This window comes from Haemorhous mexicanus, chromosome 20, assembly GCF_027477595.1.
Source record: "Haemorhous mexicanus isolate bHaeMex1 chromosome 20, bHaeMex1.pri, whole genome shotgun sequence".
In the NCBI taxonomy this organism is placed as follows: domain Eukaryota; kingdom Metazoa; phylum Chordata; class Aves; order Passeriformes; family Fringillidae; genus Haemorhous; species Haemorhous mexicanus.
Genome location: NC_082360.1, coordinates 2,168,011 through 2,186,213, shown reverse-complemented (window position 1 = coordinate 2,186,213; position 18,203 = coordinate 2,168,011). Strand labels below are relative to the sequence as shown.

The 18,203-nt window shown below is 48.4% G+C and overlaps 1 protein-coding gene across 6 annotated transcripts in view; it reads right to left on the bottom strand.

Moving 5' to 3' along the window:
• GAS7 (growth arrest specific 7) overlaps positions 1 to 18,203 on the bottom strand; it is an 85,660-nt gene that overhangs the window by 45,717 nt on the left and 21,740 nt on the right. For 3 of the 6 annotated variants that reach the window (XR_009488891.1, XM_059864184.1, XM_059864186.1), the window contains exon 2: positions 8,931 to 9,054. Coding sequence is in view for 5 of the 6 variants with exons in the window: in XM_059864184.1 (XP_059720167.1) it covers positions 8,931 to 9,054 (124 nt within the window). In the remaining variant the exon portion in view is untranslated. Of the gene's footprint in view, positions 1 to 8,930; positions 9,055 to 12,458; positions 12,628 to 18,203 lie in introns of those variants that run through there. The other 3 variants (XM_059864187.1, XM_059864189.1, XM_059864185.1) reach the window with 3 other exon arrangements.

Sequence of the window (18,203 nt, the reverse complement as noted above, 5' to 3'; positions counted from 1 at the left end):
CCTGCTGGCTGTTGAGGAGCTGCTGTGCAGTGCCTCATTCTTCCCCTCTGCCACACAGAGGACCCAGACACATAACTTGAGGGCAGGAAATTCACACATGAAAGAGCAGTGCCCAGCGGTTAGCAGATTTGTGAATCCAATCCAAAACATTCAGTGTCTTGACAAATTTTCCAAAATAAAATTACTTTGGAGTTAAGCACGTTGAAAAATAGAGAAAAAACCCCAATGCTATAAAATGCATTAAGAGAAAAAAACATCTTTAATTAGGTAGGAAATGAACAAGAGTGTTTTAACTCCATATATTTTGAGCATTAGGAGGAAAAAAAAACCTACTTCTGTGCAGGGATTATTCTGGCAGCTCAAGTAGAGACAGGAACTAATCTGGATCAGGACTGCATGGCTGGAATGCCATCTACTGGAAGCAACCACGTTTACCAAGGTAAAACTGTGACATTACAGATTTCTCCACAGCTTAGTCATGATTAGAAGTGAAAGTGGGGATTAGAAGTGAGTGGGGGGATGACTTTTTTTACAGAGACACAGAGAAGGCTTGTTGAGAGATAATGCACTGTCTGATCCAGCAAAGGCACAGTTTTGTCTGGGAGTACCAACACAGTCCTGGGGCTTGGAAAATCAGAAGGCTACTTGTAACCCTGTGGTAAAACAGTGATCATGGTTTTAGGAATGGATTCCATACTGGCCCAGATTTTACATCCCACACAGTTTTCCCCAGAGGATGTTCCAGTCAAGCTGAAGCCTTGTACTCTGGGTGCAATTTAGCACTGGCAGACCAACACCAACAAGTTCTGTCCTCCCTGATCAGCCACATGTTAATTAGACCATCTAGGCAGGGTGGGGAAGGAATCACCAGCAGTTTCCTTCAGAGATGACCCAGCAGACAACTGCAGACAATTCTTGACTGTGAAGGAGGGCTGTGAACAAAAACAAGTACTGCAGCAGCCCTGGGGGATACCCAAGGCCAGGGCTAGGAGCCATCTGGTCTAGTGGAATGTGTCCCCTGCAGGGAGCTGGCACAAGGTCCCTTCCAACCAAACCATTCCGTGGTTCTGTGGAATTGAGTTAGTGAACAGCAAGGCAGGAGAAAACCACTTGTTAAAACTGGAATGACGTAGTAAAAGGAAAAACAGTGACAAGATCCAAGCTCCACCAGCCAATGGAACCAGAGAGGGTTTTCACAGAAGTGGAGAAACATTTCCTACCAGAGGAAAAGTGGAAACCTGTGGTGTTTGGGGGAAGCAAGTTCACAACTGTTTGGCAGAATGAGAAATGACATGATGTGTCAGAGAGCCACACACTCTGGGAATTGTGTTAGTCAAGAAACTTCTGAGAATATCCTGAAGCAGACAATTTTTGTGATCATACTGTGACAGCTGAAGAATGAATTTTGGGTCCCTCTTCCATGAATTCAGCAGCACTCTAAGGTCAAAGGAGCTGCTTTCCAGTTTGAACATACATCATCAGCCAGACGTCAGGGCTTTAGGTGCCAGCACAATCCCTCACAAATGTGCTTATATTCCTTTCATTTCAGTACCTCAGCATGGTGTCATGTGTAGTTCTATTTCTGGAGCTAAATGCTCCATAGTTTCATTGTCTAAACCATGAGAATGGGGCAGATCAAGCCAGTGGGCCACTGGGTCTGCTTACTGTGCAGAAACCTCTCCTGGTCTTAAGGATCTGTAGCACCTGCCCTTTGTCACCCAGCTACTGGTGCTAACTCACACTTTTATAAATAGGTTTGGAGTTTATTTTGGCTTTAACAGCAATAAATCTGTGATGCTGAGCAGCTCCAAACCCAGTTTCTGCCCTGAATAACCTGAAGCTGTGCAGGCCAAGGATGAAGGTGCACAGACAGGGATGAACAACATGTCCCCCCTCAATGCCACAAGAAGAAACCCCAAAGTGGTCCTGAAAAAAAGCAGAACTAGAAGTCACATCTGCAGAAGGGTAGAACAGGCCCACACAGTTTTAGCTCCTCATTTTTGGATTCACTTTACTTTTGCCAATGGCAGGCAGCAAACACCTTGCAGACAGTTTGCAATCCCTCCACAACATTTCTATGCTTCTCCACTGCATCTCCCCAGACTCTCAGCAAGGTTTGTGGCCTGTCCATGGCTCCCCAAAGGGTAAAGATTGGTTGGCCCTGTGACTCAGAGGGAGGCAATCAGCCCTGCTTTGGAAACAGGTTTTCTTTAACAGCCCAAACCTCCCATCTGCCTGCTCTGAACCTCACCTCACCAACCAGGAGCAGGGAACTGTCAGGGTGTCACACCTCATGTCCCCTTTCTGGCTAAGATCTTCTCCCTGTTTGTGAGAAAAGTTTTCATAGCATTTCATTTCCTGATACTGTGTGTGGTAGAAAAAAGCCCAAAGGAATGGTCAAGGGAGTGTGGGGGTTTGGGCATGCAAGGAGGGAACATCACTCACAATGCCCAGAGACTGGCGTGAACCATTCAGAATTTTGGAGTAGAAGGAGAGGGTGAATGAGAGTGCAATGAAAATATTTTCCCTTCTGTTCCACAGAGGATGTGCAGCACAAGATTGTTCTGGATTTCATTGGAATGAGGAGGTGTCACCTCTGCATCAGGGCACAGAAGTGACTCAGACCAGCCCTGACCTCCTGCAGACCAAAGGCTGTGAACTCTCCTGATTTCACACAGCAGCTTCTCCATCTTTGTGCTCCCACATTTTGGTCCACTGAGCCCTGCAGTACTGAATCCTGCATGGGCCACCTGTACCAGTGTCAGCTCAAAATGCCCAAACCACCAGCCCATGCATGAGCCTCTGAACTGCAACACAGTGGCCTCACACTCCTCCATGGGCCTCCCAGGACTGTGGCCTTCACCTCCCTCCTTAGAGCTAATAAAAAGGGACAGAAAAAGCAGGCAGAAGTGACCAATGCAAATCTTTCTGCACCTGCAGAGAGATTCTCATCAAACATGAGAGTCAAGCACACAAGTGCTGAGAGCAGAATACCAGGCAGCACATGAACTTGTTCAGCAGAAGTTGCAGTGTCAGAACTGAAATCCACTTCCATCCCACAGGCAGTTCAATAAAAGAGAGACTGAGGCTGCCAAGCAGCTTTTGACCCCAGTCTTGAAAGACACACCATGGAGACAGGCACCATCCAGGGGTTCCTGAATTGTTCTGTCCATGTTGAATGGAGAGGTGCTTGTCACCACCTCCACAGCACAGGAAAGGCTGCTGACAAGAGCTCTCACTTGATCTTTCAAAACGATTACTGGGATATCTACCATGCCCCTCCTTTTGCAAACACCATGTGACAAAAGGGAGCCCTTCACTGCAGGCTTAGCAGTGCTAATAATGCTATTTCCAGCACTTTCTGAGACACACTTTGTTTTTCTAGGTTTTAGGCCACTTGTTCAAGGCAGGTTCCTATAACCACTCCTTATCTAGGGCATCCTGTATCAGAGGGAAATTGTCACTGAACCATTTTAACTGTAAGAGAAAAAACATGTAATAAAAATGCTTGACATCTCTTTGGGGTCTCCATGGATGAGTTACTCTTTGAGCTGCAGTTTGAAAGTTTAGTTGGAGTAGGAGCTACCCATAGCTGGTGAGGCATGAATAAAACCCCTCAACTCAGAGACCTTTCAAGAAAATGACCTCTTTCAGCCACACCTTTCAGGACTGCCCCAGAACTTACTGTTGCAGGTGGCATTTCACTAATGGTGCTTGTGAAGATAAGAATATATGGACTTTAATAGGATCATGATAACACAAAAGCAGAAGTTCCGCTTTCCAGGAGATAAAATGCTGTCTAGTAAATGGGAAGGACCTTACATAAAAGACAAGAAAGGCTGGAAATAAGAATACACCATGCAAGGTTGGCCTCAGCTGTGAAAGCAAGGCAGAAAGCCACACAAACACCGGAGTCACAAGTACATAACTCATCTTTATATGATGGGCAAGGTAGCTGGAGTGCTATTGTTTGACTAATGCAAGAGGTATTGCAGCTGCAGCCCATCAGAGAATTTCTTCAGCATAATGAAATATTTTCTTGCTGAATCTACCACCCACACACAGTTGAGAACCCCTCCTACAGACACTGAGTAACTCGTTAACCACGTAGTGGCTGTGCATTCTGGGCACTCTGTCTTGTGCTTTGCCATGGCAGGGATGGCTCTGCCTGTTGCACAAGGCATTTCCCAGCTGTAATGTCACTGGTGCAGACTCAACCCTCCTGTGGCAAGGCCATGCTCAGAAAACCTTGGCTGCACTGAAATTGGCTTGGGTTTCACTGTGCAGGCTGTATCCACCTCAGAGGCCCTTACAATGGTTTCAGGACTGAACCTGCTTCAGAGGATGATAAATGTGGAGTGTTTATCTGGTGGGATGTCAAGTGGGGACAGACAGGAATGTGCTGTTTGTCACCTCTGCACATCTGTTTGTGCCAGGGTCACCCCAATTCCTTCATTACTGATTTTCCCAACATTTTTCTTCCACATAAGAACGCTGTCTCATATATTCTATTTCTTTCTAGTTAAGAACCAATTCCTTGTGTTTTTTTCCTGTAAAGACAATGAAAATTAGACCACACAACAACACATGGTGGAAATACTGTTACGGTCAGATAAGATCACAAAATCACAAAATAGTCTGAGTTGGAAGGGACCCAGAAGGATCATGGAGTCAGACTCTAAGGTGAATGGCCCATATGGGGATCAAAGCCACAGCCCTGGCATTATTAGCACCCTGCTCTGACCAGCTGAGCTCATCTCAGGATCAAGATGTACAACAAAGGCAGATAATCCATGTGTGGAAGGACATAAACCACTGAAAACAATGGTGACAATAATAGTAATGCCTCACAAGAAGGGAGGCAGCTGCTGTATTTTGAAGGCTCAAAAGAATGAAGATTTTACTTGACCCTAAAATCCCACTTCCCCTTCCCAGGAATGCAAGTGGATACTTGTGTTACCACTTCTGAATAGTTCAAGCACTAAGAGCAAAAAAACAATTTAACCCAAAACAAAAAGACTTCTGCACTGAGGCAGAGAAGATGCACCACCAGGCATGGTCAGAAAGACAAGCTGTTCAGCAGATAGGTCACCCAACACCTCCTGTCTTTAGGAGGAGGGCACAGAACTACACACAGGGTTCATCTGGGGAGCAGCACAGAGCTCCAGCACACCAAATCTTGTACTTAGATGACCCTCCTCAAAGGCTGTGTCCCCACTTGGTCCCAGCTGTGTCCCCCCTTGGTCCCAGCTGTGTCCCCCCTTGCATCCCAGCAGATCCTGTGGTGTGGAGCCCACCCTCTGCTGCTGCCTGGTGACATTCCTGGCTGATCCTGCCTCTCCCTGGAGAACTCAGGGCAGGACAGTCCATGGAGGGGCAGAACCTGCCCCAAAACACAGCAGGAAGATTCAGCACAGCTGCAAATGAAAAGCACAAATGAAAAGTTCCTCTGAAGTCATATTAAGATTCTTTGACTCAGACAACCAGAAAAAGCAAACCAGCAGATGAGTGACAAGAGGCTGGCTACACGTGATGATTGTAAAAACTGGGGAAATACAAAGACACCAAATAAAGAACAACTTCCATTGAGTCCCAGGCATTTGTCAGCTCCTACATTGATAAATATTTTCATATAGTTGAGGCTTTACAGACTGAAACAAACAGGCCTGGCAGGGATTTCAGGAAGTCATACTGCCCCTGCTCTACCCCAGAGAAGGCCAACCATGAATTTTCATGGTTTTGCATAACCTGCTCCAGTGATACAGACTCCCAGGCAACTCTGTACTCCCACCCTTCACTTCCAACAGAGCTTGGAAGGGTTAGCTGTCCTGGTTGCCATTGAAATGTGTTCTAGAGATGAAAACAGAAATTGAAATTAAAATCTTTTGGTGATGACAGGCATTGCAAACAGCCTTCTCCAGAGTGGCAATTGATGCACTTTAAGCCTGCTTCCACAACCCTGCCCACATCTTTGCTTTCTAAGGGCAGACATCCCCAGTCTCAGCATTTACACACAGGCTATGTTTTCCACATCTCCCATCACTTTTGCTACTCTCTTCTGGGCTCTATCCAGCTGACTCACATATTTCCTGAAGTGTAGAGTCCAAACAAGATAAAATATTCCAGCTGAGGCATTATAATTTCCTTGTTAAGTTGGAGGCTTACTTCATGCCTCACAGACAACTCTCCTATTTATACAATGGAAAATGCTGGCTGGTTTGTACTAGCACAACACTGCTGGCTCTCACTCAACTTCAGATCCTCCAGAGCCCCAATGTCTTCATCTGTAAACTGTTCCATTGCCTGTCTTTGCCACTTAATTATTTCTGGTGAAATCTCTGATCTTAAATGCATCTTTACTGAACAGCATCCTCCTGTTCCAGGGTGGTTGTGAATTCTGAGCCTGTTCTGTGCAGGAGAGAACACCGTGTTCCCTCCCAGCTCCAGTTAAAAGTTACTTTTTGAGTAAGTGCTCTCAATGTCAGCATGCCATTCATCACTGGAAATGCTGCCTAGAATGGATTCTCGGGCAGATCACTGCAGGATTCCCTTCACCACAAACTCCCCCTGGACAAGGGACCATTGATGACCATGCTCTGAGGATGAGCTGGCAACCAGTTTTGCAGCAGCTTATTGTAATTTAACTATGGTCCCTGCTTTGTTTTCCCTTTAGTCAGCTTTCAAAGTGCCTTTGTTGCTTTTGAGACCTGTTTTCCCATCAGTGAAATGCCTTCCTTCCCACAGACCCTGCCTGGATGCTGGGTAAATGTTTAGCCACAGTCCCACCCCACGAGAAGGCCCCCACCTCCTCTCACCAGAGCCCTTCAAGGATGGAAGTGCTTCACTGGGCTTAGGATTAGTCTGGTGAAGAGATTCTCATCTAAACAGAACTTGAATAAGTGATCCCTAAAGCAAGGCTCAGAACACAGAAACCCCACTTCCACCCTCTCTTACACGCTGTTGTTCTGAGAACCACACAACACTTAATGGCTGAGAGCACAACCACAGGTGGGTTGGGCATGCTCCTGAGAAAGGCTGGATGGAAGTGACCTCTGGAGGTGTTCAGCCTGGCTACTCTGAGCAGGATCGGGGCTAACAACAGATCAGCCACAGCTCTGTCCAGCCAGTTTCTGGGATTTTCCAAGGACAGAGATTCCCCCGCCTCCCTGGTCAGCCTGTGCCAAAGTTATCCTCCCTTCCTAGAGGAATCAGAAATCTGGCCTGAGCTCCCAAGCAGGATATGGCAATTGGCCCTTGTTGTGTTACTTGTAACTTTTCTGAGGGAAGTACAAAACTGACATTATGGAGAAATTTAGTCCCAGTCCCCACCTTTGTGAGGCAGGGTCCCTCTGACAAGAGCTCTGATCCCAAGAGAAACAGGCTCTGCCTCTTACTGGTTTTACCTGGCCTCAACCCAGTGAGCATAGGTCCATCCCAGTGATGGCTCAGAACTGAGGATAATCACCTCCTGCCCTGCATTTGAACTGCAGTGGGGATGGGTATCTAACTCCTGCTGATCTCCCCAGCTGTGCAGGGGATGCTGCCCACCAGCCAGAGCAATCTGTGCTTGGAAATGGAGGCAGGGTTAAATGGAACTGCACCTTCTGGAGGGAGTGTCCTGTAAGATGTGAGTGCACCAAGCTCCAGTAAATAATGACTTGGCAAAGTCCTGGGCCAGAAGCTTCTGAAATAAAACACATCAGCCCCTGAACAGACCATGAAGTGCCCATGGCTCTCCTCTGTGAGATAAAGGAATGCCAGAGGTCACTCCTGATGCTGCAACTTCCTTGTAAACAAGGTCACCTCCCCCTGTCCTCTCCTTCATGTCACTCTGGCATTCTCTTTGCTACAGAAATGTGGATTTGCTGGTCCCAAGACCCTGTTTTGCAATGCTGCTGTGAGCTCATGCTGAGAAGAGCAGGTCGACACAGAGCCTCGGGTAAACTGGAGGTGGTACAAGTTGGACAGGTCTTGAGCAGGTGATAAGATCATGAGTTAATTCTGCTTCTCAGCACGACAGGGAACAGAACACACAAATACAGACTGAAAGCTTTGTCTGTTACATGTGTTTTTTCTTTCCTTGTCTCCATGGGCAAGCTGAGTGTGACCTTCACTGTTTCTGTTTTCCCCAGTGGTGCTTTAGTGATAGCTGATGTTCTATCAAACTGCTGTACATGTATGTGTATATACAGACACAAATATCTCCAGGCAAAGGAAGTAGGGAATGTGGTAAAAATTATATCTTTAACAGTGTTTCAGACTCCAAAACATTTATGACAGGGGCATTTCTACTTTACATTCACTGTCTTTTGTCAATGTTTCAGATGTCATCAGAACTAAGGATCATAATCTTCTTGTATTTTCTCTCAGATTTGGTGTCAGGATAACATTAATTACCCTGGCTCTGCAGCTACTTTTGTTATCAAAATCAACTATCAAGATGATTCCTGAAACAGATCTGTGCTGGTATGGTGAAACATGTATTGGAAAGCTGTGGCATTCACATTCTCTGAAAAATCCCTTAGCCCAGGATTTTTCTCCTGGGAAGCTGAGAAGCCCCAGAGAAAAATAAAAACATTTTTATCTCATTTGCTTCTCCTGTGCTGTGCTCACATGTGGAATGTGTTTGGAGATTGTTTACCCACAGGTGATTGTTCCATTGGTTTCATGTGAGTTGTTTTCACTCTTTGGCCAATCAGGGCCAGGCTGTGTCAGGGCTCTGGAGAGAGTCAGGAGTTTTCATTGTTATCTTTTTAGCATTCTGTCTGTATCCTTTCTGTATTCTTTAGTATAGTTTAGTGTAGCATTCCTTAATATAATGTAGTATCATAAAATAGTAAATCAGCCTTCTGAGCACATGGAGTCAGATCCATCATTCCTTCCTTCCTCTGGGGGGAACCCAAACACAATGGAAAGCCACCCCCACTTACCATTTGTGAAGGTGTTCACGTAGTACCTGCGACCCTGGGGAGACATGTAGCTCTGCCAGCCTGGGGGGAGGTGCCCGTTCAGGGTGTCCTCTCCTGGCTGAGGGGTTGCCTTTCGGGGTTTCTGCTGAGAAAAGAAAAAAAAACCCAACCTATTAAGTCAATAGCTGGATAATGTAAAGTCTAACCAGACACACAGCTGGAAGGAAATGATGTGGTTGTGCATTCTACAGATTCCAATATACCCAAAGAATTTCAGTCTGTTTCTCCCTTCATCTGTGCTAGCTCCATGCAGAACAGGAAGCAACATTGCCCTGGAGAAATCACCCTTTGGGACAGAAATGAACCCCTCTGTATTTAGTGTCCCAAGAGCATGTGGAGCTGTCTAAGAAAAGGACTCAGGCTGAGCAAAAAAATGCAAAGCATGAAATGATCAAGTGCCTGAGAAAGAGAGGCAGGCATCTGGCCCTCCTTTACCTTCCCATGGATACACCAGTGGGTCAAAGCACTGCTCATGGAGGTGCTGTCACCTTTAATTTTACAGAGGCACCATCACCTGAACCACAAAATCAGACCCTCTCCCAGTAAACTCCTTTGGATGGCACAGAGTACTGACAAATCCTGGGACAGCTCCTCCACCATGGCATTATTGGTCCCCTGTTACTGTCTGCAAAAGCACACTGAAGAAAAATGAACTCTGCAGTGTGGGAGTGCACCAGCTCCGCAAGGATTCGGCAGCAGGTTGGTTCCCTCATATTTCCTTCATGGATATCTGGCCTTGAAAACAACAAAGATACACCAGACTATCTCTGCTGTGCATGAAAACCTCACAAAGAGGAGTCTGGGGTAATCCAGCCCTGGGTTCTGTTTCAGAAGATCCAGATTTCACACATTTTTGCTGCACTCTCGCTGTCTCTGCATCCAACACCTTCTTTCCCTTCAGGAACTGAAGTCCCTCCATTCCCACTACCCCTTCTCCTTAATTTGACCCTACAGTGATTCCACGTGCCAAGCAGGTCACCATTAAGCTCAGATCACTTCAGGGGCCCATGGCATTCCTCCACTTAGCACAGCCAGCAGCAGAGCCCTGCAAGGACAGATATTAGCAGTTTGCTTAAGGGAGGCTCTGAATTGCCCCAAGATCCTTTCAGTGACATTTTCAGTGTGCTTCATGTGTCTCTGCTGGACTGCAGGAAGAGCAGAGCTCTCTCACAGGTGAGTGCCATGGCTGTATTCTTAAACCAAGAGACAGATGGGGATGGTATACAGTAAACAACAGCAAATGTTGGATGGAAATAGTATAAAAAGCAAAGTTAACCCAGTGTTTCAGCTGTAGTCCCTGCCAAAATGTGTATCACTTCAAAAAGCATACAAGCATTATGTTTTGCAGTGGCTAATTCTGTTTTTTGGTTACTAATATTTCTAACTTTGCTTCTGATTTTGCCTATCAAGAAGTGCTGTGAGCACAGCAGCCTCTATCAATGACAGACAAAAGGGAATCTCAGAACTGCCAAATGCTGAAGTTCTTGCAAACAATGAGGAGACAGTTTGCTTTTATGTGCATGCATTGTGGTTTAGCTCCAGCCAGCAACTCAGCACTACACAGCCACCCACTCCCTGCCTCCCACCCCTGGGATAGGGAGGAGCACCAGAAAAAAAAGTAAAATTCGTGAGAGAAGAACAGTTTAATCACTGAAATAAAGTAAAAGATAATGATAATAATAATAATGATAATGATGACAATAACAAAGAAACAGGAGGAAACAAAGAGAGGAATAAAACCCAAGAAGGACAAGTGATGCACAGTACAATTGAGCAGCCATGCTCAGCCCTTCCCTGAGCAACATTCAGCTCCTCCTAGCCAACTCCCCCAGTTATGACATTCTGTGGTGTGGAATATCCTTTTGGACAATGTGGGTCAGCTGTCCTGGCCTTGCTCCCTCCTGGCTCCTTCTGCAGCTCCCTGCTGGCACAGCACAGGACACTGAGTCCTCCACTTAGGGTTAGCATTGCTGAGCACCAACTAAAACATCAGGCTGTTATCAACATTATTCTCACACTGAATCCAAACTCAGCACTGTGCCAGCTGCTGGGAAGAAAACTAACTGCACCTCAGCTGAAACCAAGACAGCATGGAGTATGTGTGGATGCCTTCCCTTTGTTTTAGACAGGAATGTGCCTCAGCTCACTGTTAGGCAGGACTGATCCCCCATGGAGACTGCAGAGAAGCTCCACTGGATGCAAGGAGCAGTGCTGTGTTAGAGCCCCTAACTGGTCCCAGTGCAATTCCCTCCCAACAACACTTGGACTCCAACTCCTGTAGTAGTTTTAGGGGGAAAGAGGAACTGAGAATGCCACAGGGGAGGAACAGAAGAAGAAACAAAACTTCCTACAGGTTTCCTCACCACTCTGCCCTCACAGAATCACCAGCTGGTTTGGATTGGAAAGGACTTTAAAGATATCTCATTCATCCCCCCTGCCATGGGTAGGGACACCTTCCACTATCCCAAGCTCCAACCTGGTCTGGGACACTTCCAGGGATCCAGGGGCAGCCACAACTTCTCTGGGCAGCCTGTGCTAGGGCCTCACCACCCCCACAGTAAAGAATTTCTTCTTAATGTTTAATCTCAACCTACTCTCCCTCAGTTTGAAGCCATTCCCCCCTTGCCATATCACTATAAGCCCTACTCTCCTCAGGCAGGAGCCCAGGATGCTTTGGCATAGATAGTGTGGGATGGTGAGATCTGGGATAGATGCACATGGGCATGGGCATTAGAATGTAATAAGTCCCTCCTAGTTTAGACACACTCAGCAAACCATCCTTTCAAAAATGAGAGTGCCAGAGAGGCCATCGTGGGTAGCACATCGTCCCTTTTCTGCCAAAACAGGAGATCTGAGGAAAAGGAGAGATTTTCTCGCTCTATTTTTCTCAGCAGACACAGCCCTGTTCCAGCCAGGCCATCTGCAGTCCCTTCTTTCATCAGCACAGCTAAACCAGGACCATGTTTGCACACCTCTGTGGGAGAAGTTTTGGTTCCTGTGGCATGTGATGACAGGCAATCCTGCTGCTGGGACACAGCAAGGACAGGGCCATGGGACTGCACAGGCGACTGGCACACAGTGTTCCAAGAGGCCAGCTCCACATCTGGCACAGCTCCACATCTGGCACAGCAGCCACAGACACTTCAGAACTCTCCCAAAGCCAGCTCCCACCGGGGCACCCCTGTTCCCAGCCACACGGACCAAGCAAAGTGCTTAGAGGTGCCCATGTGCACATGCACCTCTTCCTTAGACAGATCAGCAAGACTGGGCTGTTACTTTGATTTCTTGTTCCTATTTTAGAGGAATTATTGCCAGGATAATTTCTGAGAACAGTAAATTACAACAGAGGATGTCTGCATGGAGAGGAAAGGTGTCAGCAGAGAGCATTGCAAACCAGCTAAGAGAGAGCAGCAGGCAGGGACTGGAAGCTGAAGAAAAGCTCAGCTTGAAAAGAATCTGCCAATCATGAGGATAAGTATCAAGGCTTACCAGGGAGCTGTGCACTTCTTGTGGCTCCTCCATCAAGATTAAGTGCCTCTTTCTAGAAATTCTGCTGTATTCCAATAAAGAGAAAAAGCCAGGAGCCTGACACCCCTGCCCCAGCTCAGGCTGGGTGGGCTTGCAGTCCCTTCTGCTTTCTAAACCTTCCAACCCCCACAGCGCCTTTGAGCTCAGAAACGTTCAGGCCACTCCCCTCACTGTCACTGCTGGAAGTGTCACCAGCTGCTGTCACCATGGTGGTGGACAGGCAGATCTGGACCCAGAAAGGATGTCTGCAACACATGCTCGAGGAAACAGGAAACCTGAACAATGTGAGCAGCCAACGTGTGACCCCAGTGAAATCCTCCTCCATCTGTACTGGATGGCTGGAAAAGGGATCAAAGTGTCTCACAAAACATCAAAATCCAACAGCACAAGCACTTCTCTCCCACGAGATTTCCTAGGGTCAGAATTTTGTGTAGCAGGGGAACATACAAGAGCCCAGCAGGTCTGGTTCTACATGACAAGGGATGGTTTTTGTCTGCTGCCTGCAGAAACACAGGGATGGAATTCTCCTGATAAATGCACAGCAGAGAGGAAACAGAAATGAACAGCAAATGCAGAAAGGGCACTGGTGCTCTTCAGCACCAAAGAGAGCTGAGAGAGAGAGAGATAGCAAAGGCAAGCACGTGGAATAACAACAGATCTGTGGGTTTAACTCCCCTAATCCAGGAGAGCAGCACTGACAAGAGACAGAAGGATTTGCTGTTTAGGTCAGAGCACACAAACCTGACCATTCCCTGTGCTTCTTCCCCTGCATCCATGGGCACTGGGCCAGGGATGCCAGGAGGAGGACAACCTGTGTGGCCCAGAGAGCCACCCCAGAGCACCATCACCCTGACCAGGAAATGCTGTTTCATCTGTGTGCTGCCATACACTGATGGTCTAGAAGCAAGTCTGAAGAGAAGGACAACGGGGTCAGACATCCTGGATGCTTCACGGGGAGAAGAGCAGCAGCCAGGGGCTGCCTGTCAGAGCTCTGACACTTTCTGTCTGGCTGGGCCAGCTCAGAACAGGGCAGCAGGGAGGTGGTGAGTGTCTCTCCCACTCCACCTCTTCTGACTTTCTGACTGTTCTCTTTTTCTTTTTCTTCTTCGTCCTCTTGATCAAGTTAGCAGCAGCATAACTCATTCTGTTCCTTTGGAAAAGCCCTTGGCATTGTGATTCTGTTCCAGTGGTGGAAAAAAGCCAAAGAGAGTTTTATGCAGCAAAGTGGGGTAACAGGGAATAACACACATCAGTTCAATCCATGATGACTTGACCCTGAGACAAGTTCTGCCTTGCTCAATAGAGGAAAATGACTTCCCATTTTCAAACTGCAGGAAATCCCCATTCTCCTTCAAAGAGGGATCCTAGGGAGGAAACATCTGTGTGTTGACAAGCCTGAGCTCCCTGAAGATGTATGGGCTTGCACAGTGCTCCAGCACAGCTCAGACCAGGGGCAATTCCCAACACACAACCCCAGGGAAAGGAAAGCAAAACAATCCCAAAACCACAAGTTCAGGCCTAGAGCAACCTGATCTAACTCTGAGCAAGGGGTTGGACCAGAGACCTCCAAAAGCCCCTTCCAATTAAAATTCTTCTGTGATTTTATGATCCTATTTCAGCAGAGCATGCAGCCTTGGAGCAAATGAAGGGGAGCCTCTGGCTGTGGGACAGGGCTGGAGGGCAGCATCAGCACACCCACCTGCTGCTGCCACCTGTCCAGGCACACCTGCAGACCCAGGAGCACAAGGAAAGGCCACAGTGCCCAAACAGGCAGCTGCCAGGCAGTGCTGGGGGATCACTGGTGACAGAAAAATGGGCAAACTATGGAGGGAAACTCCCTGCAAGGAGCAATGCAAGGACACAGCATGAATCTGTCCCAGAGCAGCCCCTGTGCTGGGGGGAACAGCTTGTTCTGCACTGACAACTGAGCTTATCTTTCTGCCTAACTGCAGTTGGTGTGATCACCGAGCTTTGAAAAGGTGTGTGTCAGTCCTGGTGCAGAAAAGGCAGAACCACAGAATCACAGAATGGTTTGGGCTGGGAAGGACCTCAAAGCTCATCTCATTCCAAGCCCCTGCCATGGGCAGGGACACCTTCCTCTATCCCAGGCTGCTCCAATCCCTGTCCAACCCAGCCCTGGACACTTCCAGGGATGGGGCAGCCACAGCTTTTCTAGGCAACCTGTGCCAGGGCTTGCCCACCCTCAGAATGAAGAATTTCTTCCTAAAAGCCCATCAGAACCTGCTCTCTGTCACTCCAAAGTCCCTTTCTGGCTGTCCTGGAGCCCCTTTAGGTACAGGAGTGTGCTGTATGGTGCAGTTAAAGAAGAGGGGTCTGTGTTTGGCTTCAGCTGATGCCTGTCCCAGCCTGTGCCCTGGCTCAGGAGAAGGCCTGGGGCACCCACAAACCCCTCAGCCCTCCCCACAGCCTCTCTGCCTCGTACTTTGAGTCATTCTGTATTTTGTTCATTTTTATGCAATCTTTCTTGCTCAACATTTGGTTTCCATGGAGTCACATACACTGTGTGAAACAGACTTATATATAGAAAGTGGAACGGGTCATATGATCTGTCCCGGTTGTCATGGCAACCAGCACAGCTCCCCTCGGGCTGAATAGGATGGCACATTCTGCTGGGGACAAGTCACCCTCCCTGGGTGGCCCTGCCCGTGCCACTGCCCTGCAGCGCTGCTGTGCCATTCCTCTGCTCTGGGCACCAGCCTCCTGTGCCACCAGCCCTCGTCCCCCCAGAGGCCAGTCCTCTTCCTGTGCTGAGTTAGAGCATCTCAGAGTGCTGAGGTTGAAGCTGGGTGCTGAACTATGCCCAGCACATACCCACATTCCACTTTAGCTGGGCAGCTCGCATTTTTCCCAGTTTAAAAAACCTCCTTGTGCTAATAAACTTTCCCTGTGCCATGGCACTCTGCTTCACTCCTTCTTCCTAAATAACTCCTGCATCTCCGTGCAGCTGCTGTTTCCTTGGATGCCATCTCTGTTTCCTTGGATGCCATCTCTGCCACCTTCCCAGCAGCTGATGGTGGCTGTGACCAGGAGGAACGGGTGGCCAGCTCTCCCATATCTCTGCACTCCCCTCTGTCTGCTTTGGCTCTGGAACACAGTGTGCATGCTTCCCACCCAGCTCTGCCTGGTCCCCAGCCAGACCCACAGCTGCCAAAAGCCTCCCTTGTCACCCACCCAGGTCCCTGGCTGTGGCACAGGCACGTGCCCAGGACTCTGCTGTAATGTGATGAACATGAAAAGCACTGTGTTAGCAGAGATGGAACCTTCTGGGACTAGGATATTTTTCTCCATCACTACCACAAATGAGGGAGAAGCAAGCTGTTTCTGAAGGTACATGACCCAGGGAGATGAAGTGGGTGATGTTTTCTGCCTCGGTGCTGTGTGAGAGACCAAAACGTGTGGGAAGAGAAATGCTCTGACCTGTGAATCCCATCCTGACCCTTTCAAAACAGGGTCTGTCAAACCTGAAGTGAAAAATCTGAGTAACTCCAGCACAGCTCAGCCCTCTCCCTTCCTTCCCAACATGTGCCTGGTGCACAGAGCCGTGTGCCAGACTGGGAGAAGTCCCAGCAGGGAGCTGCAGCTGAGCCTGGCCCCCGAGGGGGGTGACGTGGGACTCCTGGCACCAGGTCTGGTCCAGATCCTGCCACAGACGATGCTCACTCCCTGGCAGAGCAGCAGCTCAGGGAGTGCTTGGCTACAGCAGTCCCTGGGGTTTGGCTGAGGAGGGAAGCTAGGCAGGTGTGAGGAGTAGGAAGCATAAGAAAGATGGCAGGATTGAGACTCAGTGTGGAGAAAGAGCAGTGGGAGTGGGGCCCTGATTTGATAGGGTGGTTAGCAAAGAGACAATAAAAAGCCTTTGATTGCAGGGATTTTGGGAGTGGTAAGTGAGCAGGAGGGTGAGAGCAGCCTGCAAAGGACAGCCCAGCTGTCAGCCTTCTCTGCCTCGTGCTCTGCCTGAGCCCTGCTCCCTTTCCTGTGCTCCTTTCTCTGGGTGCTCTCAGGGGGTGACAGCACTCAGCACTTTGTGACAAGGGTGCAGAGATCTGGCACTGAAAGGCCAACCAAGAAGGGGGAAATGAAGTACCACCCTCTCACCAGGTGCCAAGGAGCATGGGCAGCCAGATGGGAGTAGAGTCTGCTCTGAGAAAGCCCTTTGAGAACACAGTGCCCACAATGCACCCACAGGGAGCTCAGGAATCACCCCCAGGAAAACACACAGTTGTTTTTCCCTGCTATGCTAATAAACAAGTCACTTAATGGACAAATCTGTTCAGTTCCCTTTGAGAAGCCCCTCTCCTGTACCCAGCTGAGCCATGCATGGCCAGGGGATGGCCAGACTGACACTGCACAGGAAAATAGCTGTGTGTGGTCACACTGGACAGCCACAGGGATGCTGGATGCAGCTACTACAGCATGGCCCTGGAAAGCCAGTGAGGGGTCCTGTAGACAGACTGCTGCAATATCAGGAAAAATTTCTTCACCAGAAGGGTGGTCAGGCATTAGGAGAGGTTGTGAAGGCAAATTGTCCCTGGAAGTGCTCAGACAATGAGCAGATGTGGTGTTTAGGGACATGGTTCAGTGCTGGGTTAATGGCTGGACTTGATGCTCCCAGAGGACTTTTCCATCCTTAAGGAATCTGTGATTCTGTGAAGAGCCCAGCTCCACACACAAGAGAGCAGAGAGGAACAGGAACAGGATGGAACCTGAGATAATCTAATCTCACAAACACAGCGCTCTGTGCAGTCACCCTGGTGGTGAGAGCCATCAGGGCCTTGGTCTGGGCTGAAAATCATCCCAAAGGGTCACAGAAAAGGTTCTCTAGACCACTGAGGGACAGAGGGATGCAGGGAAAGAGGTATTATACAAGAGAAGGGATGATGAGGGGTAGGTGGTTAGAGGAAGAAACAAAGATGGGGGATGAAGCCAGTGAAGGGTAAGAGGATTCAAGGAATCAGTAAAATAGGCAGCAGGTGATGACATTTGTCTGTCCATGCCCTGACTGGTGAGTGCAGTCTGTCCTGTCTAAGAAACAGGTACTGAAGAGAAAAGGGGCAGATCTTGGCATCAACACATGGCCTTGGACACCCCTGTGGGAAGTCAGCCCATGAACCATCCAGAAGTGAAAATCCAGTGAAAGAATGCCAGAAGGACTGGGCTGACACCTCTTACCCATTCCCAAGCATATCTGTGACCAGCTGTCTCCCTGAAACATGGAGCAAACCCTCCCAGCAGCCACTGTCCCTGTGGGAGTCAAGGAGTTTTCCTGAATTAGCTGCAGTTTTTTTCCTTCTTCCCCAAAAGAAATACAGAAGTTAGCACTCTCCCATTCCTCTGTTTTCCTTTCAGCACCAATGTTGCTTGCTGTTCAGAGAGTTAACATTTGGAATCTCACTTGCTAACCAGCAGGGTGGGTATAGGCTCTGGAGGTCTAGGCTTGGCTCATCTGCCAGGACACAGCCAGCACACTGAGTGCCCTGCTCTGCGACTTTTCTGTCATCAGAAAATGAAGCCATGCTGTCTCCCTACCACAACATCTCAAAAGAACAGGATGTGGCCAGCTGGGACAAAGCTGATTTCTCAAGAGATCCAGAGCTGCCATGAGCACAGTTTCATGTTTCTGTGCAAAAGCTCTGCCTGCTGCTGTGCAAACTCAGCCCACTCCAATGTGACAGAGTTTGACATGAA